Source organism: Ptychodera flava (genome assembly GCF_041260155.1).
Source record: "Ptychodera flava strain L36383 chromosome 3 unlocalized genomic scaffold, AS_Pfla_20210202 Scaffold_25__1_contigs__length_14229661_pilon, whole genome shotgun sequence".
Classification (NCBI taxonomy): Eukaryota; Metazoa; Hemichordata; class Enteropneusta; family Ptychoderidae; genus Ptychodera; species Ptychodera flava.
Window position 1 is genome coordinate 9,310,012 of NW_027248279.1, and position 26,740 is coordinate 9,336,751.

Genomic DNA, 26,740 nt, shown 5'->3' on the forward strand with positions numbered 1-26,740 from the left:
TTCAGAAAATTGTAATAAAATCATATGTTGATGACATGTCTCATATTTTTTGATGTCTTTATTGGTTGTTTTCAATCAAGATAAACCATTGAACATATTTTGAATGCGCAGATCAGGATTTAACAAATATTTGAGTGAAACTACTTGAAAAGTGAGCTTGTCGTCATGGTGATGTTCCACCAGATATCAAAAAAGACTATGAAAAAAGATTTAGCAATAAAAATGTGTTTTTGAATATAGAACTCAGTCTGTAACTGTATTGATAATTTATGTTGGAATTGTTTAATTGTTCAGGTGTTAAAATCTCAATAAAATGAAGGTATTGAAATAATGTACAGCACATTACAGAAACTACCAAATTACACCATGGTCCAATACAAACTTGGAATGTGACATTTTGACTTGAATCTCAACAAATTTGAAAAATCTGAGAGAATACCTTCCTGGCAGTTCCTGGAAATGTGCTTGTTTGCTACTTAAGGTATCCAGGTGAGCACGTTTAAAAATAGACAATCTTGATTTGCCAGAAACAGGTATCTTTCCAATGTTGTTACTGGTTTCAATACTAAGAATAGTTGTCTTAACCCTTTAAGTGTTGTAATTTTTCCCACCAAAAGTTTTGTGCTCATGTTTTCCAATTTGTATGAATTTTTGTGTATTTTTTTGTACTTTTGGACCAAATGGACATGAATTTTTATTGGCTACAGTTTTTGTTTAAAATTTTGGGAAAATCTGAAAAAAATTGCCTGGAAGTGAAAAAAATTATTTGTGTTATATTTAATAAAGGCAACCAAACTTTACTCTGGCACTCAAAGGTATATTATAATCTGCATCCTGTCAATATGTTTCAACCACTTGGCTGTACAGTCTGGGAGGAAACAAAAGTGAAAGCTAAATTTATTTGTGAATGATGAAGCATTTTACAATTCAGTTCATCAGACCATAGACTCTCTCATAGCCCCTTGCTGCCTACGCACTGTGGCTTGTGTAGCCTGGCTCAGTGAGCTGGCATAGCTGTTGGCTTGACCAGCTCACTATGTGCGAAGGGCTGTAAGAGAGTTGATGAGACCAATAACATCCAAGGTGCAGGAACAGATCAAATCAATGTAGATGTAGATTTTCGGAGAATAGAGAGAATAAACGTAATGGATGTGTAACCTTCCTTTGACCTCATCTGATGTTGAATATACTCCATACTAGAAGAATATACCCCATACTAGAAGAATATACTCCATACTAGAAGAATATACCCCATACTAGAAGAATATACTCCATACTAGAAGAATATACCCCATACTAGAAGAATATACCCCATACTAGAATATTTTAACTTTTTCAAAAGCTGTTACCTTTGGTTGATTTTCCAGTATTTCTGTCCTGTCTGTACAGTGTCTTGTTCAACTTATCAATACAACTTTAACCATTTTCCTGCCAGACAGTATCACTTCCCCATCAGCCAAGTCAGTAAAAAGCAGTATTGAGCCAAAACATGACGTATTTTCACCCACTTGGTTTGGTCTGTTTAGCATATTTAGTCCAAAAAAATCAAGTTTACAGTATTTCATGTTTTCAACAGCCTTCAAATGTACAGTATTATGTTAAAATACACCATATGGAATATGTTGTGTTTCATTAGTTGTAGTTTTAACCATCTTGACCTGATGGTGAAATATGGACTTGGCATTAAAAGGGTTAATGTAGCGGTAAAGGCTAGAGCGTCAGTTATAAACTTCAATAAAACTATTAAAACATAAAAGTAGTCAACAGTCTCTGTGGAATAAAAAAAACTAGACATTTGGGCACAAAGGCATTGCAGAGTTATAGCCCATTGAAACTTCTGAAAAACTGACCAAATAAGAGGAAGTTGGGGAGTCCTTAGTGTATTAACTATGGTAGAGGTCCCCTAGCTTTTAAAAAATGTTTGAAAAGGGAAAGTCATTTTTTACTGTTTTTTAGGAAAGTTTGACAAGGCAGTGCTTGCATCCAGAATGCGTGACTGCTAGTATAAATGCATTTTTAGATTCTTTGAGTGTCAAAGAGGTGTCAAAAGTGAGATTAACCAAAAAGATTGCTCTTTGACTTCAAAAGAGGGGTGCAAATATAGCTTGTTTTCACCAATTTTGACAGAATAAGAGTTTTCCTACATAATTTTATACCAATTAAATCCAACCTTTGAAATGAGATATGGACATGGAATTTTTACAGCCTATTAACAAGGTTACAGATAAGATTTGTACGGCACAATTTTCCTGTATTTGAAGTACTTTTTGAAAAATCACATTTTGAAATTTGAAAGAGATTTTTAATAATTTTTTGATATGTAAACCCATGTAAAATCATAAAACAAATTTATTTACAAATCCTGCCGTACAAATCTTACAATTAATAGTGTCAACATATTTATAACTAATTTGGTAATATTAATTTATTATTAAATTCAAAGATGTAAAAAAATATGAAAAATTAAATTTTAATATTGATTGGTGTCATATTTCAAAATCATGGCTACAAATATACAATTTTTATATTCTTTGGAGAAAGTATTAACTAAGGGAGTTATCCTGAAAATTTGAACTAAATATCTTGATTCTAACACTTGAAACTTGACATTAACTCTGAGAAAAGAATTGGTGCAAAAATAGCCTTTACCGCTACCTTAATGTGTAACATGTAATGGTGCTATCAGTTGAATTTTAGTTTGGAAGAATTAATATGTCTGCAATACCATATATCATGATATTGTTTTGGTTAGAATTGCTACTTTATGTGTGTTTTCCATCGTCCTTTGGGAAGAGAAAGGAAAGGCGTCAATTTTGTGGAATGAAAATTTTGCATATTTGATGAAGAGTGACAGCTATTGTCCTAGTAATTATCAAATTTAGATAAAATTGTTTGTAGTAGTGTTTTCTGTACAGATAATGTATCTGCTGTATTCACACATACTCACAGTCTGAAACAAGGCGTAGGAGTAAAACTAACAACTACACTTTATGAAGAAGGGTGTAAGGTGACATAGAAAGTTCATACAAAGTTCAATTTTCTCTCACCAGAGTTCAACATACTGCAGTGTCTTGTGATTGTCCAGGCAGAACTTTCAACAATGAGTGTCTTGATCCAGTCTTACAGGACAAAATAGTACAGTTCAACTGAACCCCTTGTTAACATTTAGCCTAGGGCAGAGTCAGATATAACTAAATTTGTCATCACAATATACTGCTGGACATTTTACCTGCCAAGATGTGTCACCATTTTGTACAGAAGTCATCACAAGCAAATCAATCTCTGGTCTAGTCTTGTAAAGCTATCTATTGACTTGTTAAATTCTGTGAAGTTTTAATGTTATCGGTATAATCCTAAGCAAAAAAATCTTTGGTATATTTAAGTTACATCGACAAATATTTCAACATGGAATCTTACATGTACATAGAACCACCAACAATCACTTCAAGCTCAATACATATCCGTAAATCTGAATGCAAACAGACAGTAACAAAGCCTGCACGTTCTAAAAAGACCCTCCACCCCATACTGTTTAAATGGTTTTACCCACTCAATTGAGGACAAAAAGGCTGTACCAATGCTGTGCACTGGGAGGGTAAGTGACAAGTGCAAATTCAAAGACACTTTGCAGTCTTCATCAAATCTTATTTACGTATCGATTAATGTATTTCCAACTCTGTGCCTTTCAAAATGCATTCATAAAATATTAATATGCATAGAGAAGAACATGTTTTGAATTACTGTAACACTTGTCATTTTTCAAGGCAGAGTGAAAAGACAGACAGCCATTAGATGGGATGGAAAGTGTGTGAAATCTTTGTTGTCAAGGTTACTATCAATGTGGAAGTCTGGCTGCAATTCAAGTAGATGCAGCTGTTTATAGCAACTGGGATAAAAACTAAACCATGTTTCTTTGGAAGCTGACATGACAACGTAGACAAATCTGTCTGAGATCATAGTGTGTAAATTTATCAGTAAAGGACTGATAGTGTGGTGTTCATTTTCCCATGACGAGGTATAGGTTGTGGATGTAGTATTCCAACAACGTTACACAGATCAGATCTAGGGATTTATTACTCCATCTCTGACTCATTGTAATGAAGAATACATGTTCAGTGACTCTCAACGTGTGCCTCGTTGTGCTCAGTGTTTCCTTGTTGTCATAATTCTGAGCAGAAATTTTAAAATGAAATCAAAATTGTGCAAATAAATAGTAATAGCCTAAATAATTTCATATATGGATGGCTAAGATGAAAAGATGCTACACACAATATACCTGTTAATTGCTTCAGCACAATTACTCTTACTGTTTGCTGCATCCTCATTTTTAACATCAAAGATATCTTTGAAGTTTAGAAAAACTTGGTAATGTTGAAGCATAGAAGTTGACTTGTGTTTAAAGAAGCTATCACTAACCTTGGCGATGTCAGTATGTATTACATTGACGTGTCTGTCCTTGTATTGATGATCTCAATTCTCTTCTAATAGACTTCAATCTGTCACAAACTTGTGATGAAAGTAACACAATGTTTCAGGGACAGTGTTACATCCTAATACCACAAACACTCTGTGTGTCAATTTAGGAATTTCTTTGCACCAGTCCTCTATCAGTACATGTACTGAGTAAATACCTTTATATTTGGATGGGGGATTTTCTTTAGACTTTGGCGTGTCAATGAGTTTGGCCTGGACTGACACCGTTCCATGGGCCTTGATCCAAGCATAATTTCATGAGTTTGAAATGAAGGGTTTCATCAAGGAAGTTACTTACAACAATGCAGTCATGCGTAATTTCCTTTAGGGAAAGTTCTCCAAGTCATTAGATTGTCAGTTTGGTCTGGAGTCGTTTAGGTCCTTGGTGCTTGCTAAAATTTCCCAAGCATCATTACAGGCGTTAGGAAATGAAGATATTCCTCAGGGAAAGTTGTATCAGTTTTAGTGGTTTGGTGATGTACATGCTGTGTAAGCTATTTCATGTTGTGGATCACTCACCACAGTGCCAGTCACCACTGAGTAACACAGTGTAGCCATGCTACTTCTGTTTCTAAATAAAGTAACTATGGTATTATAGAAATATTTTGTGGATTTGTAAACTGTATTTTCCACAGACCTGGTCCTTACATTTGATACATTATCATCAAAACATTGACAGTCTATGAATGAATGCTTGTAACAAACATCGCTACAAAAGAACAAAATTCGGCTGTGCAGATCTTGTGAAGATTTTTGGACTCTTATTATTTATTTTTGCACATTAATCACGATGATCATCCAGTATATATGCTCTATTTATCATTCAGAACAATTTCAAAGATACAGTATGATAGATTCATTGTCACTTTCCTTTGACGGAATGTGATTGCACTGTCCCTGTTCCAGCATCAATTGTTATCAACATGACAGTTTCATTGGTCTTGTTTGATAATTAATGATATAAGACTTGTTAATGTAAAGTCAATTTTCTCAACTCATCCCAGTCTTGTTAAATCCAGTATTTCCACCATCACAATGTATCTCATCAAAATGGTTTAGCCCAAACCCATTGTTATCAATGATGACTGTGGATCTGTTTACTTGGATTTTGGGGGTGAACAGGTTAAATCCAGTATTTCTACCAGCATAATGTAACATCTCAATTTTGTTCCCATTTTCAGATTGTTCAGATAAGAGATATCAGCATGGATAATCTGAAGATACTTGTCTTGTGTTTGCTACCAATTGTAGGTAAGTAGTCAGTGATACTTGGTATCCTGTTAAAATTATTATTTGGAATAAAACTATAATTCTTAGCTATTACCAGTTTAGTAGTATGGACCATACATCAACAAATCAAACTGAATTCCTAAATTTCATTTATTTGATAAGCCATCTGTTCAGTACCTGTCAATAGTGGCAATATTACTGTTTGCTTTTGAAATATCCAAATTACCTGGATATCTTGTATTGTTAGTCCCCACGGACACCGTCCGGGGGGACTTATAGGTTTGGTCATGTCCGTGCGTGTGTCCGTGCGTGCGTCCGTCCGTCCGTTCACGCAGATATCTCAGAGATGCCTGGAGCGATTTCATTCAAACTTGGTACAAGGATTACTTCATATGTCATACAGATGCACGTCAATTTGTTTTGTGATACGATCCAATATGGCTGCCAGGCGGCCATTTTATTATGATTTTTTCATGTACAGAGCCGTAACTCAGGCATGTTTCAACCGATTTTATTCAAAGTTGGTACAAGGACATTGACCCATGTCATAGATATGCACGTCAATTTGTTTTGTGATACGATCCAATATGGCTGCCGTGAGGCCATTTTGTTACAATTTTTTTCATGTACAGAGCCATAACTCAGGCATATCTCAACTGATTTTATTCAAAGTTGGTACAAGGACATTGACCTATGTCATACATATGCACGTCAATTTGTTTTGTGATACGATCCAATATGGCCGCCAGGCGGCCATTTTATTACGATTTTTTTCATGTACAGAGCCATTACTCAGGCATGTTTCAACCGATTTTATTCAAAGTGGTACAAGGACATTGACCAATGTCATAGATATGCACGTCAATTTGTTTTGTGATACAATCCAATATAGCCGCCGTGCGGCCATTTTGTTACGATTTTTTTCATGTACAGAGCCATAACTCAGGCATATCTCAACCGGTTTTATTCAAAGTTGGTACAAGGACATTGACCTATGTCATACATATGCACATCAATTTGTTTTGTGATATGATCCAATATGGCCGCCAAGCGGCCATCTCATTACGATTTTTTCATGTACAGAGCCATTACTCAGGCATGTTTCAACCGATTTTATTCAAATTGGTACAAGGACATTGACCAATATCATAGCCATGCACATCAATTTGTTTATGATACGATCCAATATGGCCACCGTGCGTCCATTTTGTCATGATTTTTTCATGTACAGGGCCATAACTCTGGCATATCTCAACCGACTTTATTCAAAGTTGGTACAAGGACATTGACCTATGTCATACACATGCACATTGATTTGTTTTGTGATACAATCCAATATGGCTGCGGTGTGGCCATTTTGTTACGTTTTTTTCATGTCTGGAACCATAACTCAGACATGTATCAAGCAAATTTATTAAAAGTTGGTACAAGCTAGGAGATTGATTAATGTCATACATATGCACGTTAATTTGTTTTGTGATACAATCCAATATGGTCCGCCGTGTGGCCATTTATTACGATTTTTTTTTATGTCCTGAACGATAACTCAGACATGTATCCAGCGAATTTTTTCAAAAGTATTTTTATCACAGATTTAATGAAGAGGACTCTATCCTCTCTGAGGACCTGTAATCAAGTACCCATTAACAAGTGGGGACTGTGTCATCAACGATGACTTGTTTGAGATCTAATGTGTTGAACAGTGTCACCTAAACTTGATAAAGGAAAGGATCCTAATTATAATGTTGCCTACTTCCGTTAATTGTGTATGACTACGCCATCCCAGATTATTCAAGCTTTTATGATTGCCTTAAAACACTCTCCAAATAAATTATCTTTGTTTTGAACATAGCATTACCAAGATGATTCATAGTCTAACCCCATCAGGGTTGTGTCCCTGTGTATTAGGGTAGCTCTTGGAAGTTATCAGAAAGTCAGGTCTGGTAAGTTATCAGAAAGTCAGGTCTGGTAAGTTATCAGAAAGTCAGGTCTGGTAAGTTATTCAGGCCTGGTAAGTTATCAGGAAGTCAGGTCTGGTAAGTTATCAGAAAGTCAGGTCTGGTAAGTTATCAGAAAGTCAGGTCTGGTAAGTTATCAGAAAGTCAGGTCTGGTAAGTTATCAGAAAGTCAGGTCTGGTAAGTTATCAGAAAGTCAGGTCTGGTAAGTTATCAGAAAGTCAGGTCTTGTAAGTTATCAGAAAGTCAGGTGTGGTAAGTTATCAGAAAGTCAGGTCGGAAAGTGCAGTTCAAATACATGGTATGTGGAAATTATCAACGCCATCAAATACTTATCCATCATTGGGGTGAAAAGTAATCGTAATACATCAACCAACTTTTGCTAGCTGAGTAATTTTCATTTTTCAGTTGAATGTCAACTACATGACTTCTTCTTGTTACAGTCTTTTCACAGGATGCTCAATTTATCAGCCATCCTGTTGACACACTTGTAAAAGTCGGGAATGAGGTTATCTTTGACTGTGTGTTGGAAAATGTGGGCGGTGGAGCAGTATCATGGCTCAAAGGCGAAGAAGACCTCTACAGGGGCATAGCAACAATTCCTGACCTATACGAATCTGATGCGTTCAAGGAATGCTGTGAGCTTACTGGAGATACTGCAAGCGGTGATTTTTCCATGAAAATCAAAAGTGCAAAATATGAGGATGCTGCTGCATGGAAATGTAAATACAGTGGTGGTGGAGTTATCTTTGAGGAACACGGCAGCCTTTCTGTGTTAGGTATGTCAGTTGTCTTTGTTTTAACCTATTAAAACCCTTTGAGAGCCAAAGTCAACTTTTGTTGCCTTTATAAGAGTATAACACAGCCAGCAATGTGTTTCAGATCTAGACAATTTTTTTTAAGATTTTCCTCAAAATTTTGGTCAAAACTGACAGTCATTGAAAAGTTATGTGCATTTGGTCCAAAAGTATCAAGGAAATTACAGAAAGTTCACAAAAATTGGTAAAATGTAACACTGACATTTTGATGGAAAAAATTACAGGACTCAAAGAGTTCAACCAAGTCTGATGCCATACAATACACACACCCTAGTCTGAGGAGTTGTCCACTGTAATCATAGTAATGTTATTACCTTTGACCTGGTAACAGCAACACTCAATGGTAAATCAATTTACCTTGTTCAGACTTAAATGTAAATAAATGACCGCGAAAAACAAACAAACATGGGGTCAATAGGCCATATCAACTCTTGCAGTTGGACACAATCATGTTACTCTGTCAGTGATTGTATCCCATCATACACCCATGTAAGTCTTTATTTTGGGTATAGTATGACGACACCATGATGAACACAATTTCGCCAGAAAAACAAATAAAATGTTCTTCAGCGTATTTGCTTTTTTTTTGTTCCAAATTTTTTAATCAAAACTGTTAAAAAATAGCAGAATTCGTTACTTGCTCCAATTTCTATGTACGGTAATCCTTGTACTACTTTTTGCCCCCCCCCCCCCAGGTCACAATTACTTAGCAAATTTTTGAGGCCTATACAGCAATTCTAACAATTTTAATGGTTCTTGCTTCTCAAACAAACAACGGTAATTAATTGTCCTGCTAAGACTCAGTAACATTCGCATCTGGTAAAATTTGCAAAATTAAAACAGCCAGCAGGTGGAAAAATTGCTGCCATATGTCCAACTTTTAATATTCTGAATATTCCATGGTGAAAGTGAAGTTCTATTTTTACCATTCAAGGATGGAAGGACGAGAAAAAACTCCTTTATCAAACATAATTTAGAAATCAATTAAAAAAAAAGGACAAGACAGTTATGGTGCAGTGCAAGAATTTATCAATAGATGAAATATAAGTGGTTTCAATCCATACATAACCACAATATTGCGCGTTATGTTTGTGATATGAGAAGATCCAAAAATTTGTGTTTTTGTACCTTGACAATTATTTGAGTTTGAGAAGGTAATAAAAAATATTAAATGTTCACCCATATTTTTATGTGCATCCTATGATGTATATCTACAATACTTTTACAACCAGCAAACTAACAATGGAGGCACTGGAGTTCAGAATTTCATTCTCATGAATGCAAAATGGTTAGTAGTGGTATGATAGAGGATCCATTGGAATTTACCAAGATTTATTGATAAATGCTTCCAAAAATACTAGTATCCAACCAGTAATTTATCTTGTAAATTGAATTGTAACATCATAATATACAGGTAGTGAGTATCAATGCTAGAAAGAAGTGTGAATTATGAATTGTAAGCTCCATTGCAGAATCAGACTCCCCACTGGCTAATTCCACAATCTCACTTTTCACGTCACAAAATACCAGGATTTTTTGCCAAAGTTAAAACTATTATCGCCAGTGGGGGGATGGGCTGTAGGCCTTTTGAATCACATCCTAGGTTGATTTGATCTCAATTAGGATTTTAATGGCTTCTACAGACGAGTTGTTCATTCATTCTTCAATCATTCCATCCTTTCTTTCTCCTTTCCCATGAAATTCAAGATCCGTGCAGCCTTTTTCTTAGCTTAATCCTAGGGTTCATGTACATCAGAAAATGTTTTGCTTTCATCTCTTCCAATGTCATTGTTTTCCATAGGGAATATAGCATCTATAAATGATATCAAATCTTAGTTTGTGGTTGAAAATTAGGCAAACTCAACTACTTCTGGACTGCTGATGAAATCACCTTATGAATTTTGCGGTTATAATTTGATGAAAATTTTGTAAACAAGTTACATAATATGTCTGACAACTCAAGGACAGAGCTTTCAAATGGCATGTTCCATGTTGTAAAGGGTGTGGCTATCCAACCGTCTTATTCTGATCTTATTCTAACCTAGCTGTCTTGTCCTTCCCTTTGCTATCACTTCTGTGCAGGCATTAGTGATTTGTAGAATTCCTTTGAGGAGTAAAACACTGGCTGATTTACACAAAATTGATATTGTTAAAACAACAGCTCTGTTTGGTTGTGACATGACTTTTACAGAAAGTCAGTGTTTCATCAGAATTTTAAATTGAATCAGATGCTGGAGGGAATGCTATTTTGTAAATTTTTTTATTGAACTGTAAGAAAATGTGAAAAAAATGTAAAATAAATGAAAGTGCATGTTTCTTGAAACTTGTCCTACTTATTTGAAAGTGGATAGTGAATTGTCTGCCTGCTGATATGGCATTCCTCATTTCAAAGTGAAAACATTTATTTCAAAGGCCGTAATAGAAGTGTGGGGACCCTAGATGTCTATTAAACAACGACCACTCCCACAACTCCTACTGTATCACAACCAAGTGTTTAAGAAACCGTCATTTCATCGCATTCCATTTTCATTTTGCAAACAGATCTTTAAAAACTCCCCCTACCAAATTAGTGACAAATGTTTTGATAGTAATAAATGTAAAGAGATACTAGATCATTTCAAAGATAATTTTTCAGTGGTATAATGTCTTTGAATTGATGCAAATATTGTTCACAAGAAGTGAAAGGAAATGAGAAATTCCTTGTCCAGGCCTCTGACTGACATTTATCCCATGATACGTTTCTATTGGCATGTTTACCATGTTGTATGTATGACTAGTTTTTACAAAACAGGCTTTACCGACAATCTATTCTGGCAGTTTTATAGCTATGCTGTTTCTAACAATCTAATAATGCTTTTTCCTCGTTGCATGTGTTTGCCTTGGCCTCTGTCCACTTGCTTTTGTGACGGTGTGTGGATTTAATTCTGCTAGACAATGTACGTCTCTGTTTGTGGCAGCTGGCACGTGAATTCAAAATGGTCGCCCTAAACCAGTCTGCCTCTCCCTACATTGATATTCTAGTCAGGTGTGTTTGTTTGTAGTACTGTCCTCCAAAGTAGAATAACATCATTGTCTTGATTCTATTTCAAGATTATACAACAAGCCAGGGTGTATGTAGTCGTAGCCTCCAGGCAAAACAGGTCTTACACTCAGGTCATGTGCACAGTGTAGTTAGATGATTTGACAGTGAGATGTGTCTTACAAACACACAACCCACCTTGCATCAACAGAGAGTTGTTGTAATTTTCAATAGGTGCTGTAGCCTCACAGGGTCACAGCAGACCAAACACTGGGATTAGTGGTGAAGCTAGGCATGCAGGGGTTCACCTTTACAAAAGACGAGAACACATGATTAGGTTATGAAAAGATTTGGTTCAGATCTTTCTGGCATGGCTCAACTTGTGACCTCTTGTCCAGGGACATACAGGAGCAGCCATCTGTCCTAGGGTGTGCATTTGACAAATACTCTACAAGTAAATAAATTATTAGAATCATTACCTGTCTACAATTTTTATAGTAAATAATCTACTTTTTAAACATAAAAATTTCAATTTCACTCATTCCATTCAAGGAGTAAGATGATTGACAGATCCTTGAACCAGGCAAATCTTTGACAGCCATCTTGGTTACACAAATAATCATCTACTTATGCATTTTTGCACTTGCTTAAATAACTTTTCAGGTGGAAACAAATACTCAAATATTATGGTTTAAAGATTTTCAGTACAAATTTGTCTTCCAGTGTAAAAACATCCCAAGAAGAGACAGTTCAAGGTGTAGCGGTAGCTTTGCTTGAAGTTCAATGGATATTTGCATTTCATGGTTTCACAGCCTTCTTTGCTGGATTCTGTGGTCTTGTGGGTAACATGTGCCTGGAATTTGTGTCTAATAACACATCTAGCGCACTGTAATCCAACTCCAACATCCAACATGCCAGGAATGGCCAGCGTTATTCCATACACACCGGCCAGATGATAAGGTCATTCTGTAGTACAGTTTATTGGCTCTACATATTGTGTCAGATTAGAACTTTGTTGCCTCATTAAAAGAGAGGCGGCTGCCAATTGATGTATCAACTGGTGGATATGGACAGTAAATCAGATCATTACGACCACAGTGGATATGGACAGTAAATCGGATCATAATGACCAATATCCCCAGCCCGTACTATGTGTACATGTTGTAAAGATTTGTATTTAAATATAATATCTACCCTCAAGAGAAGGGTATAATTTGCAGGGCTTGAAAATAACACTGGTCTGAGGTCCAGGACCAGTGATTTTATTTGCCAAGGACCAGTATAAAATTATCCCTCAAAAGTCTGTGGACCAGAGCAAATGGACAGATGAAATTACTGAACAAGAACTTGAGAAATCTGCCAATGTGTTTGCATTACAAAAATTGACAAAGTCTGTTTTGTATGTACATCCCTGGCAAATATAACATGAGTTAGAGAAATGAATCATTCATGTATTGTTGTGCACATTTTTGTGAACCAGTGGATTTTACTTTGGGACCAATGAAAAAATACAGGTCCCTGGTCCTTTGAGCAGTGGATAGAAGGGGAAATTTTCAGGCCCTGATTTATAGTCATAGTGTTCTATCATGCAAGTTTTGCTATAATATTGCTTGTGAAATCATGGAGAGGTTTGTTAAAGTCAGTGGATTGGCACCAGTGTGATGGACCATGCTGTATGTTGGTTACCAAGTATGGCTGATACATGCTAGTTTTCCCTGAACTAGGTGTACACATGCTGTTTTGCAGATTATTAGAGTTTGGTTAAGTCATGATGATGCAAAGGTTAAACTTGGTGTTGGAAGTCACAGAGATGATACAGGAAAAAAAGTTGTTGAAAACATTCCATAGATGCTTTATCCATGCTGGATGTTTCTGAGCAGCTGACTTGTCTGTCTGCAACCAACCTGACATCTGTAGGTTACCTAGATCTGAATATGTGACAAAAATAGATCTTGTTTTGTCCAAATTAATATCTGCCACCGCAGTATTTTATTATCCGCTGCAATGAAACTCAGTGTGACTTTAATGCTAAAGTAGAAGATGTATATTGGAGTTTCAGCTTTCCCAGTCCGATATTAATCTCTCCAAGAGTTCAGGATTTAAGAAGCTGTTTCCCAATTAACATCCTTCCTGAAGTAATCCTTAAAAAGACTTCCCTTTGACCATCCTGATAAGCTCATACCGGAATGAACCATGTTTCAAAGGTTTCAACTTAGGCAGTCCATGACTCTAAAGATTGATGAATTCTCTCCCCACTCCATAGATTGATAAATTCAAGTGAATGTTTTCAATTCCAAACACGAGACAAGAAGTCACTGCAAAGGCTACAATTAACATTTTTTCCTTGCGTAGATATGAAATTTACACCAAGTATCAGAGCTCTCCAGATTTGCCCTGTGCATCCTGCTTGAAATGTGGCCAGACCCCAAAGCAATATGTGCTGTGTACTAGTGCATCCAGTACATCCCCTAGGTCAGTAACTCTGCCAGCTGAAAGATGGCAGAGATTTACCTAGATTTCTATCCTGTGTACTAGTGTATCCAGTACATCCCCTAGGTCAGTAACTCTGCCAGCTGAAAGACGGCAGAGATTTATCTAGATTTCTATCCTGTGTACTAGTGCATCCAGTACATCCCCTAGGTCAGTAACTCTGCCAGCTGAAAGATGGCAGAGATTTATCTAGATTTCTATCCTGTGTACTAGTGCATCCAGTACATCCCCTAGGTCAGTAACTCTGCCAGCTGCAAGACGGCAGAGATTTATCTAGATTTCTATCCTGTGTACTAGTGCATCCAGTACATCCCCTAGGTCAGTAACTCTGCCAGCTGAAAGATGGCAGAGATTTATCTAGATTTCTATCCTGTGTACTAGTGCATCCAGTACATCCCCTAGGTCAGTAACTCTGCCAGCTGAAAGATGGCAGAGATTTATCTAGATTTCTATCCTGTGTACTAGTGCATCCAGTACATCCCCTAGGTCAGTAACTCTGCCAGCTGAAAGATGGCAGAGATTTACCTAGATTTCTATCCTGTGTACTAGTGTATCCAGTACATCCCCTAGGTCAGTAACTCTGCCAGCTGAAAGATGGCAGAGATTTATCTAGATTTCTGTCCTGAGGGGATTATCCTGGATACACAAGGAATATTTGAAAGTAATGTAATTGCTGTTGCATACTCTGGTCTGGAGAATTTCTGTAACTTGCATCAGGTCAATTCAGGTGAAAGCACTGTATTGTCCATAATGGTGATAGCGTTTACTAGTGTTTTGCTAGTGTAGCATTCTGAGATAAGTAGAAATTATTGGAATTCATGTGAGTAGTGTGAAGTGAAATCTTCAAGCTCCTTCACATGTTGTGTTACTTGAGACGTTGTCTTGGGTTCAGACATACTTTATCCATGTCTGAACTCTGATAGCGTGGCAGGTCTAAAAATGTCGGAGTCTGTTGTCAAGGAAGTGGATGGATATAAACACGGATAATGAATGAATTTCCACATTTTACATCATGAAGTAGATGCCACAAAACACGGATAATGAATGAATTTCCACATTTTACATCATGAAGTAGATGCCACAAAGTTAATTATACACTCAAGTAGGGATTTTGTTTGTTTATGTGTGATTATTTATGTTTGTGAACTGAAACCGCTTTCCACGTCCTCCCTCCCCAAGGTATCATAACAGGATTGGACTAAACCAATGTGACAGGAGGGTTGGCAGGGCTGTAGCAAGTTTGTGTAGGAAGTGATTCAGAGTGGTAACTGTCCAAACAAAGAGACTCTATGTTTAAAAATTATTTGGTGGAAAACTATTGAAACTCAAGAGTATTTATAAACTAATCTCCAATATTGTCTTCTATTTAACAGCAGCATATCCCAGCATTGAAATGATTTTTCAGAATATTAATGCATTTCATTAGCCCCTGAACTTCCCAAATTTATATTATTTTGTATTTGAACTGCTCAACATGGTACCCGGAAGATGCAGTGATAATTATTTGAAAACTAATCAGGGGTTGTAGTTTTGATTTGTCATTCGTTACAGCGTATCATTCATACCAACAGGAAGACAATTTTTAAATTATAATAATATCGTATCAGTTACAGATATTTTGAGTGTTGTTGCTATTTCTGTGACATTGTTTGTTTCAATTGCTGTGTCTTCCTTCAGATGACACAGTTCCTGTCCTTCTCTCAATGCATGCCTTCACCTCTCAGTCCTTGTTTTTGTTTTGTCAGACACACATCCACAGTGACATGATTGCTTCCTTTCTTTTCTGTCCCTCTTTATGTCATGACTGCACTCTCACCAGTGTTTGTAAAGTTTTTCAAGAAATTTATTTACATCATGGTCACAAACAGGTAGTTGACAGGCAGTATCAAATCCATGGCTGTCCCAGTTGCTCCTGTTAAGTTTGGAGATGACCCCTGAACAGCCCAAAACAAGTTGTGAGATAACCCCTGAATCTCAAAGAAGTATCTTGTCCCCTTGTGTGGTCATTCCTTATTCTAACATTTAATACCCACCAAGGTTGGTCAGTTTCTGCAATGACCCCTTGTCCAGGTGTCTAGTCCTGAGAATACTTCTTTCATTGTGTAGGTGATGTCTTCTAAAAAATTCAGTCATCTCACTTTAGAAGGGACAGTGGTGATAACTGTGTATTCTTGACAGTTAGTTCATCATGCATTCATACCATTGGCTTCAGGAATATCCAGAATGTTCAAATACTGAGAAGTGCCACCAACTTGATCAAAAAAACATAATTTGATAAAAATGTTGTTTGTACCGTAGTAAATTGGGAAGAAATCATTCAAAAGTTACAACCGGTTCTTCCAAGATTTTATATAATCCATATTACTGTGTACTTATCTCTGATAAAATAAAGTTGTTCAGAGCTAAGTTATGACAGATATCTTTTCAATTGGTTTCCATGGATAAGTTCGTAGATAACGCTGTGTCATGATGCTATGCTTTCTGACTGAGACCAGAGAAAGATACATGCCCAGGTTGAAATGATTGACTGATAATCATAGCTGGAGGACACGGCCCTTGGTGTTACCACACATGCAGTGAATCAAAATTAGACAAGGATGCAAGCCAGTCTGCTTCTAAAAATAAAATAAGAGTGAAATATGGCGCCGAGTCTCCAAGCAAAGAGTTGTGAACGAGTATGTGTACTGTCTGCACTGAAGCTGGATGAGTTGGCAGACGGCTAAGGGTGAAATTCTTGTATTTTACCTCAAAGTTAAACTGACTCAACATTGTCTTTGACTTGTGAAAAGTTGTTTGCAGTATGTTGACTGGCATAGCCTGATGGAAGGATATATTTCCAGAAATTCCTGTATGGACGCCAAGGGATGGAAAATATCACAAGTCAAAGGACACTCAGTCTATGTGTGTGCCTCAGTTGTTGCATTGAGAAATTCTTGCAAAAATAAAATGACTTCACCACCCAAAATCCAATGATATGTTTTGATACCATCAAAGATATTCATGTTTGAATCTAAACTGCTACCTTGTCTTTGAAGCAAACACATCGTGTAAAATATGCGATGACATCTGAAAGAGTTCAAACTAAAATCCAATATTCAGCCATAACATGGGACATCATACAGATACAGGGTGTGTTTAACAAGTTGAATACAGGACATTCCAACACGACATGGAGAGTAAAAGCAAGACAATATTTTACAACAGAATAAAAGACGTTAGATAGTACACAGAAAATAAAGGTAGCAGAGTTAGACATATCCACAAAACATGATTGACTATTTGACATTACTCAGGACAGACTGATTTGATTTATGCTTACTATAGTTGTAATTTGTGTCAGTTCAGAAGCTTGAATTAACCAACCTATTATGGTCTGGCAGGAACATTAAAATGTCGTAAAAAGTTGGGGCCATTCTCTGATAAGGAATTTCTAGCATGGCTGTATATTTAAAATACTGCATTGAAATTTAGATCATAATATGACTGTGACTACATTAAATTATTGTTTCATTTTGTGAAGCAGTTTTGTATTGATAAATGACCATTTTGCCCAATTTTATGTTTGTATTTTTTCCAGACTTTTTCCTGGTAAAACGACAGTAGGAAATGTTGAATAAACTGGGAAAATGTTGATTTGAAATGTGTTTCATTCAGTATCAGTGAAGAGTAAACATAAAACTAGGAAATAGGAAATCTCTTAAATAGAGAGATCCATACTTTTTCAACCCTTCTTTTACCAGTGCGTTGCCATGGTTTTGATGATATATCTGGTACCTCAGTCACAGTTGCTATGCAACATCCATGCTATCCGCCTTATGGCCACTCCCTGTACATGCTCAGTGAAATTAGAATATGTAATGTGATCCTGATACAGTAAATGCTACTATGTTCTCATACAGCAAAACCCCTATCAAATAAATAGCATATGTACTAAGATACTGCCGTCTTGCTGTGTGTGCAAGGTTTGCAAGCTGTCATTATCCTCTTAGTGGATATTAAAACACCACAGTTACAATACTATAACATTTGATGTTTTTGGAGTGGTTGTCATTTGTTGCCAAAGATCATCCCATTGAAAAAGTAAAAAATTCAGCATACACACAGAATCACGTTTGCACTGATAGGCATAAAAACGCATAATTTACTCACAAGCATTTCAAACACAACTGTAGTGGCTACATAATTGACAAAAATACCTGTCATAGATACTATAATGACATTTGATGTCCATGAGTTGTTCTTATCACTATGGGTGACTGCACACTGATGATGTCACTCTATGCAATGTTAGGCCCTCTCATGTCAGTCTCATCAGAGTCTTGTAAATTGGAAGTAGTCAAAACAACTATTTAATGAGCATTGCTCTGTCTGCAAGATATTTATTCTGTTGTCATAGTAACAGGAAAGACCTAGCTGAATTTCCACAGTACTAACCGCATCCACATTTTTGTTTTCTTGGAATTTCACAAAATGAAAATATCTAAAACTGATGGTTGAAAGTGTTTTGTATCACTTTCCTGATGTACGGCACATAAGACTTGCTTATAATACTGTGTGCAAAATCCACAATGCTGTCTCACTCACTGATGTTAGCAAGCCCAGAGACTTAAAGAGCAGATTTATTGCTTTGTTTACGCAGAATTTGTATTGCACTGGGTGCTGTTAGATGGCATTATCATCCACATCATCTGTAAACGGACTTGTCTATGCCTGTGTCAAACCTGGACAGCTTGTATTTAGGTCATCCAATGAAAGCATTCTGTGACAAACTACCTTGCCAAGAGGCCTGCATTTTATTGTCCTTTTTATCACATTTTCAGAATTTTTTTCCCCGAGATAATTCATGGAATATTAGTTCACCATAAGAGCAAAGCCAAGTAATCTATTGAAAGTAAAATTCTTAGTGACAGCTAGATATGGGTCAATCTGTCAATCAATTAATTCTTTTATCTAAAACTCCCAAGGTACATCCTATCCATGCTACTCTACAAAGATGGACGACATTTTATCGTAAAATGTTTGTGACTCACTCCATCGTATTTATTTTTATTTCATTGTACATATCAAGATTAGTCTAAAGAGAATTTGGTGACTGAAACAGGTGCAAATATGTGTACACTAAGTCAGTCCCCTACAAGGATGCTGAATGTATGCAATGGATTAGCGGAAAAAACTAAAATAGAAATGTGAGAATAATGAACATTGAAAACACAGAAATAGAATTCTATGCAGCTCTGCTTGTATTAATAAAATTTGTCCAAAAATAATAATGACATAAATTACAGGAAGAAAACAAATAACGCCTAGATGTCTACAACAATGCATTTGTTTGTCAACTCAATATTTATTTGTATTTTCTTGAAATAATTGTAAATGGAACTCATTTCACTGTTGTTTATTTAGAATGATAAAAGGACCAGAAGCAGTAACTTTTTGATGATTTTTCACTATTTTTGTTTTTAATGTCAACTACACTTTCTTGTACTATTGCCCAAACTATGTTGAGATACACAGTATTCAGTTTGTCAACACAGCCTGTACATGTGTAGACTGTATTGTTCTTACACTCTCACTTTCATTATTTTAGTATGAACTTTTCATGAAATCAGAATTTGTTGTAAACACTGTTTTATTCACAATTTTTTTCACAAAGTTGAAGGGCCGTTTGTCAGCAGCATTTTACACATCAGAAGTGGTGTCTGGGAATTAATCCCAAAGTTTAACATGCCTCTTTGGGTTGTCAACAGTGAAATTGCTAATTGAAGATTAGCACCTCATAAAATATGATCTGGTTTATCCTTCAAGACAACAGTAAAATCTAAACATTGATTTGGACCAATCGTAGACCAACTGACAATTATTAGCTTCCTTGAGTAAAATACAGCTACATTTCAGTTGATTCAAAGGAACTTTGTAGTATGCAAAATTTGGTGAGGTCAATTCAACAGGAACTGAATTTGTTATTTCTTTGTCTGCAGATGACCTTGACTGTTCGGTAGAAGATGGCACTCAGAATGAAGGTCTTTATCAAGTTATTGAAGGCAACACCAAGAAACTAAATTGTCTTTCTGACGGAGCTCCACCTGGTTCTCTGACCTGGATCAGAGATGGCGTAGATTCTGAGTCGACGGGGGATTCACCACTTGTATGGGAACCAACCTTTGCTGATGCAGATTCTAACCTTGTCTACGATTGTGAACTTCGTCACGAGACGCTTGCAGAACCGATATCATGTGAAAACACTATCTCATTTGATGTCCAGTGTAAGTAATCAAGTAGCTTATGTTAATTGGTCCTGCTTTGATGCCATAGATTCAGACGATATCGATTTGTTGCAAGGAATTCTCAGATGAATGGAGGTAGAATTTCCTGGTGGGACAGATATTTCGACTTCTATTTCCACAATATTTGTAATCATTTAAGGGCTGTAGTCTTTCATCCAACAAAGACTGTGAAAGTTCTGGGTGGTTATTTTGTTTTCACATTATTTTCACAAAGCATGCTTGTGTCAATTACACAATTTACCTTCTTCATTCTGATCACAGACAAACCAGTTATAAAAGTTGATATCAACCCCGAGAACAAAGACGGCAAAGTGCTTGAGGGAAAGAGTTTCTCTGCCGACTGCATGGTTGTACGTGCCAAGCCACCTATAGAGGGCAGTGGTCCCACCTGGAGTACAACTGTAGAGGGCGCTGATGTTGGTGACAGCTCCTCACTAAACATGCCTGCAGTGCTGAGAAGTCAGGCTGGTGACTATGTCTGTTCTGCTGAGAATGTGTTCTTTGATGGAAGTACTGGAAAATCAGAAGAAACTGTGACGCTGGAAGTACAATGTAAGAGTTTTAATCTTGTCTTGTGATGGCAAAGCCAGAAGAATAAGTTGGCCCACACTTTACGATTTACATTTGTTTTAAAATTGTGTTCATAACAGAGATTAGGCTAGGTTTTGTTCTGGAGATGTGCCAAGTAAAGTCTAGCTGATTAGTGTCGAGAAATTCCATTTTACAACCATCTCTGTGTCAAGCGGTTACAAAATTGAATCTAGGTTGAATTGAGTAGAAAGAATTCTGAATATTTATGGACGTGCTTATGATAATTCACCTCTTCAAAGGCAGTCAACGGCCTGAACATACAGATTGGTTATTTTTTAAACATCAAAAACTATGCATCCTGTTGTTTGTTCTTTTGAAGTTAAATTTGTAATGTTGTCAGAGATGCAACATTAGAAGACGGATGTTTGACATAATCTAAGTGGCTTGAACACCACACTGAATACAATAGTCTGAAACAGATGATTGATTGATTTTGTATAATTGAACTGATTTGACCTTTGAAAATAATTTCTGAGTGACAACAGAATTGAATGCAGTGATATTTGAACTTTCATTTGTGTATGTAATAAACTGAGCAATCACAGAATCTTATTTTTTCCTGAACACTGCTGTGTCACTATTGTCAAGTAGAATGATTCAAAGTAAATACATCATTGATTCCTTATGACCCAAGTCACCTTATATAATTTTATAGAATGATGCTGATAATTGACTTGCGCAGAATATGAAATATCACCAGCTGCTGCATAAGTTCATTAACAAAATTAACATTGCAGTGTTGTAAATCTGTGATGTTTGATTTGTAATTGATGTGGTGTACACACATAGCAATAGGCAGAGCCATTTACACCCATAGCAAGAGGCAGGGCCATTTACATGTGTAGCAAGAGCCAAGGCCATTTGCAGCCAGTTATGCTAAAGATGTATTTTAATTTTTTTTATCACGCCATATTGTATTTTAAGTCCTTTGTTTATCACCTGACATGAAAAAATTAGAAACTGATGATTTTTCCAAATTTTATTCCGTTACACACAGATCCGCCTGTTCTTTCATTGCCTCAAAACTACACATTCAAAGTCGGTGATGCTGTGTCTATCAACTGCAGTGAGAAAGTCACTGAAGCCAATCCACCGGTCTCAGAGTTCACCTGGAAAAGGCATAATGATGTTTTCCAGACGGGAGAAGTCTTGACGATTGACGCGATCACCAGGGAAGACCACGGAAGGTTTACTTGTGAGGCAAAAAGTGTCTTCTATGATGGCTCTGAAGACAAAGCAGAATCCAACACTGAATTTGTGGTGCAATGTAAGTGAAAAAGGAAAGGTTATTAAGCCAGTGCCATTATTTTGGAAGTATTTTGGCTGTAACTTCTAATAATTTCATTATCAGAAAACAAGAAAATTTTCTTCTCTGTACTGGAGCATGTTAAAATACAAAGTAGCATGTAAAAATACAAAGTAGCATGTTGAAATACAAAGTAGCATGTAAAAATACAAAGTAGCATGTTAAAATACAAAGTAGCATGTTAAAATACAAAGTAGCATGTCAAAGTAGCATGTTAAAATACAAAGTAGCATGTTGAAATACAAAGTAGCATGTTGAAATACTAGTAGCATGTTAAAATACAAATAGCATGTTAAAATACAAATTAGCAGCTCTTCCAATAAACTACTCATTGTGTAACATATGCAATCTTACTGTTGACAAATGAATTCTAGTTAGGAGTAAAATTCAGTCTTCATCAAGAATGTTTACCCTAGTAAAAAAAACGGTCTTCAACACATTTCCTGCCAGACAGCTAAAAGTGGTTTGAGGGAAAACCACACATCTTTTTAACCCACTTGGCTTTGACTGTTGTAGCGGCATTAATCTTTAAACATCAAGATTTCAGAGCCTTTCGTGTTCAGGGCTTTCAAATGTCTGATTGTTTGTTAAAATGCAACACATGTAACATATGCTTCACTAGTTTTAACCAACTTGAGCTGACAATGAAATATGAACTTGGCAGGACAATGGTTGAATATTACACGCATGCAGGCTGACAAAATTTCTAGGCTAATATGCAGCATTTCAGAAGCTGTTATCCAATTGGTTGGCTGTATCTTACCGTTACACTTGAATAGTATAAATAGGCTCCCTAGGTTGCTGTGAATAGTGACAATCGACCAATCAGATATTATCTTCCAAGGGCGCTGCCCATCCTGATGCAATTTCTGATGTTGAACATATGACTGTATTTGACAGAGAGAACAGTAGTGATGAACAATATTACAAAAGTTAAAGCTGATAAAACGTTGTGTAGTTACCGGTATCACAGTTGTGTTATTGATATTTCACAATAAGCTATCAGATACTTGCCGCAATCAGAGCCACTACAGTCTTGTTGTCATTATCCTATACAAATGATATCATTAGTTCCCATATGGCAATATATATGTGTGCCAATATAAGCTATTCTTATAGGTTTGAGTGTCTGTGTGTGTGTGTGTGTGTGTGTCCATACACATCAAAAACTGTAGAATTACAGTGCCGACAATTGTAGTATTTGGCATGCAGATGTGTTATTTGTTGGACATGTGAATTGTTCAAATGAAGATGTTAAGAGTTGAAAATATGCAAATTAGGTAGGAAAAAGCGAAACCTGTAAAAAATGTGAGTTTCAGAAGGTACAAGTCTTGCAGCCACACATACAAAGTTTTTAAAGTTCAAAACGTTTTTTACTCCACAGACAAACCTGATGCTAAAACACCAGCTGTTGTTGCACTGAAGGAAGGTGAATCAAGAGATGTGGTCTGTAACGTTGAAGCAGATCCAGCGCCCTCTACAGTCAAGTGGATCAAACTGCCTGGAACAGACGCACTGTCAGAAACTGAAACACTGACCCTGACTGACGTCACTTTAGATGATGCTGGCGAGTACAGATGTGAGGCCAGCAACACATTTTATGATGGAGAAGTTGCAACTAATGATGAAGACAATGGTATCTCTCAAGTTGTTGTACAATGTAAGTGATTGGATGCTGCTTTCTGTATATTAGCCAGGCAAACTATTTCAAGATATTGACAGACACTAGTGTATGTCGCGTATGTTGATGGTGGCGACTCATAGGAAGACTGGCTTTGCACCATCTCCAGAATTTCCTAAATTATCTTCATGCTGCCACCAGTGTGCGAAATTAACGTCGGTCCGACGGTCCGAGACCGACAGATTTCTCGTCGGGTCGCAAGTTTTTAGCAACATGTCAGTCCTTATGACCGACTGAAATTTGAAATAGCCTAAATGATGAAAATTTCACTGTCAAGACCTGCTACAGATGCAGATGATGACTGACTCTCACTGAATCATGTGATTCAGACTTGAATGTTTATGCACCTATCAATGTTTTCCACCGTGGGAGTGCGGGGCAACAGGGGATATTGATCGCACTTCGAGTCCTGGTAGTGGGGAATTCGATCTCTATGGTACGCCAGACCGGTGGGGGGGTGTGACAATGTCGCAACATGGTAATTTTTTGTCTTGCGACTTTTTACATTTACGAAGTCTAATCCCTCCGATCGACGCGCAGAGCACGGTGCAGCTGATTACATTCAGATCAGTATGAATTACGTCCGTGCATGCAGATTCTAGCAATGGAATTGATTGCTTCTGGTGCAATAATGCGATATAATATTATAATAATACTCGACTAGTGAGTGTAACCCTGGTAATGTTAGCATATATGTGTCATATGATAACAACACCCAGTATCACTTCACTAATTTCACACTTTAAGTGTTCGGAATTTACAATTACACAAATGTACTAATACAGCTCATTATTTTATCAAACTGACTCCGTTTTCTTTGCTTTGATTTTCCATTGAAGCGTTCAAAACATAAACGGTTCATAGAAGAGTTTAAGACAAAAATCTACTACGAACAGTGCTGTTGAATTTTGGTTTTGAACATGGAGGTATTTTTTTACCTCTGTGGTTTTGAACTACGCCCGATACAAGGACTAGATGTTACACGACAGCCCAATTGTGCTACCTGCAGTCGACAGTGAAGTTCACGTTTCGCTGCGTTTGTTTGTGGACCGCTAGAACATCTTGCTTGCTCGTTGGTCTTCAACCAAAGTTCACAAGGCCGACTGTTACCACGATATATCGACGTGATAATAAGTGTACATTTTATAAAACAGAGCGGCCTTAACATAACAGTTTTGTCGTGTTGCACGATCCGTCGTGTATACTCTCTGAGGCCGAGAGTATAGGGCTTCAGATTGTTTCGATATGTACGGTTTTACGACAGGCATGCAAAACTCACCGTCATCCTGGGCTGTAGGCCTAAATGTCGCAAAAAATACGTCTTTTAAGATTTTACGGTATCATTAACTGATCGTGTCGATGGTTTTCAGCAGTATCGAGTGTCTGTCAAACTTTTAAGAGTCATTTTAACAAATTTAAGCTTTCAAAGGGTGATGAGACCTAGCAATCGCTCAGGCAAAACTTTTCGATCAGAAAATATGCATTCATTTCCGTGAGTGGCGACGTTTGCCATTCATGTTGTCTGCAATTTCTATAATCGAGAAAAAGTTACGATACTTGTCCTTCTAATTAAAAGTATGACTTCATCTGTTTCTTCATGAATGCAACAGAGGCCACATTTAAGCATATTTATTTTTTGAAAAAAATTGAAAGTAATCCATACGTCATATCAAAATACATACAGGTATTTTCTCCCTTCTGTTTTACATTACAATAAAAAAGACATAGTGATCAATGTTTGCATATCATTATTTATACTTTTATGACTGTTTTCAAGGGACTAAGTTATTCACTCACTCTTCTACCAGTCGCGTTGGCTAATTTCAGAAGTGAATTTTCAGCTCGCCAACCATTTTCAAATCACAATATCATATGCGCTGATGTATTGTACATTTGTACACAGCAATGTAGAGAACACCATTCCCCACAGAAAGTCATGAAAGACAAATTTTCTCGCTTTCATCAGTCACATGTAGCCAGTGTATGAGCCTGTATTCCCCGGCCCCTGGGTGTTTGACATCATTTTATAGTCTGAGAGTGGCCGGGGATTTGACATGGCTAGAAAAATATGTCAAATTCTCCTGTTAGTCCCATAGTTCCCCCCCCCCCGTGGTGGAAAAAATTGATAAATGTGTGCGCATGACAATGAGAAGATGAGGGCTGTGATTTTTTCAGATTCCACATCATGAACTGAATGATTCATGATCATTCACTTACACTATTCTGCAATCTATGTGAACAATAGTCCTTTTGATTGAATACTTACTGACTCTATTGATAAAAGGACATGAAAAATTAAGGATTACAACATTCAAAAGCATAGTATTGATGGAGAAGTTGACTTTAACGGTCGTTAACAACTGCATTTATTGAGGACCGGCGGTTTTCTGTAAGGACCTGAAGCTTTGGCTTGGTGCAGGCCCTTATGACCTGAAGCTATTTTCTCTTAATTTCGCACACTGGCTGCCACTATTTTTCCCCACCCTTTTGGCAGAGAAGGTGAACATCTGTAGAATCGTTCAATCAGATAGTGTCAGAATCATAACTGCAACTTATCATGTAAACATTCCTGTGTTTCTCATTTTCATATCACCAGTTTTATCATGTGAGCTCAAAAAGCCAACCACAATGAAATATAAACCTTGTTAACTTTAAAGACACTGAGTTTGAGAAACAAATGTAGAATTTTTTAGTCTTTTGTAAGAGTTGTGAAGTGGTTCTATGGTGTCAATTTATCCCATGTGTATTGTGAAATTTCATATATGAAGTGTTATTATTGACCTTATTTGATGTTGGTAGTGAAGTCTTTAGAAAACGGCTTGGCGTAAAACTTGATTTAATGAATTTGTTTCTGTAATGTTAAATGTTTGTTGTATTTTATGTAGAGCGTAA

The 26,740-nt window shown here is 36.7% G+C and overlaps 1 protein-coding gene across 6 annotated transcripts in view; it reads left to right on the forward strand.

The window, feature by feature from the left end:
- Nucleotides 1–26,740, forward strand: part of LOC139125575 (nephrin-like) — an 82,771-nt gene that overhangs the window by 26,435 nt on the left and 29,596 nt on the right. For all 6 annotated transcript variants that reach the window (XM_070691671.1, XM_070691675.1, XM_070691676.1 and 3 more), the window contains exons 2-7: nucleotides 5,655–5,724; nucleotides 8,103–8,438; nucleotides 19,965–20,249; nucleotides 20,532–20,822; nucleotides 21,859–22,128; nucleotides 23,552–23,827. In XM_070691671.1, coding sequence (XP_070547772.1) covers nucleotides 5,679–5,724; nucleotides 8,103–8,438; nucleotides 19,965–20,249; nucleotides 20,532–20,822; nucleotides 21,859–22,128; nucleotides 23,552–23,827 — 1,504 coding nt within the window. In that variant the 5' untranslated portion in view covers nucleotides 5,655–5,678. The remainder of the gene's footprint in view (nucleotides 1–5,654; nucleotides 5,725–8,102; nucleotides 8,439–19,964; nucleotides 20,250–20,531; nucleotides 20,823–21,858; nucleotides 22,129–23,551; nucleotides 23,828–26,740) is intronic.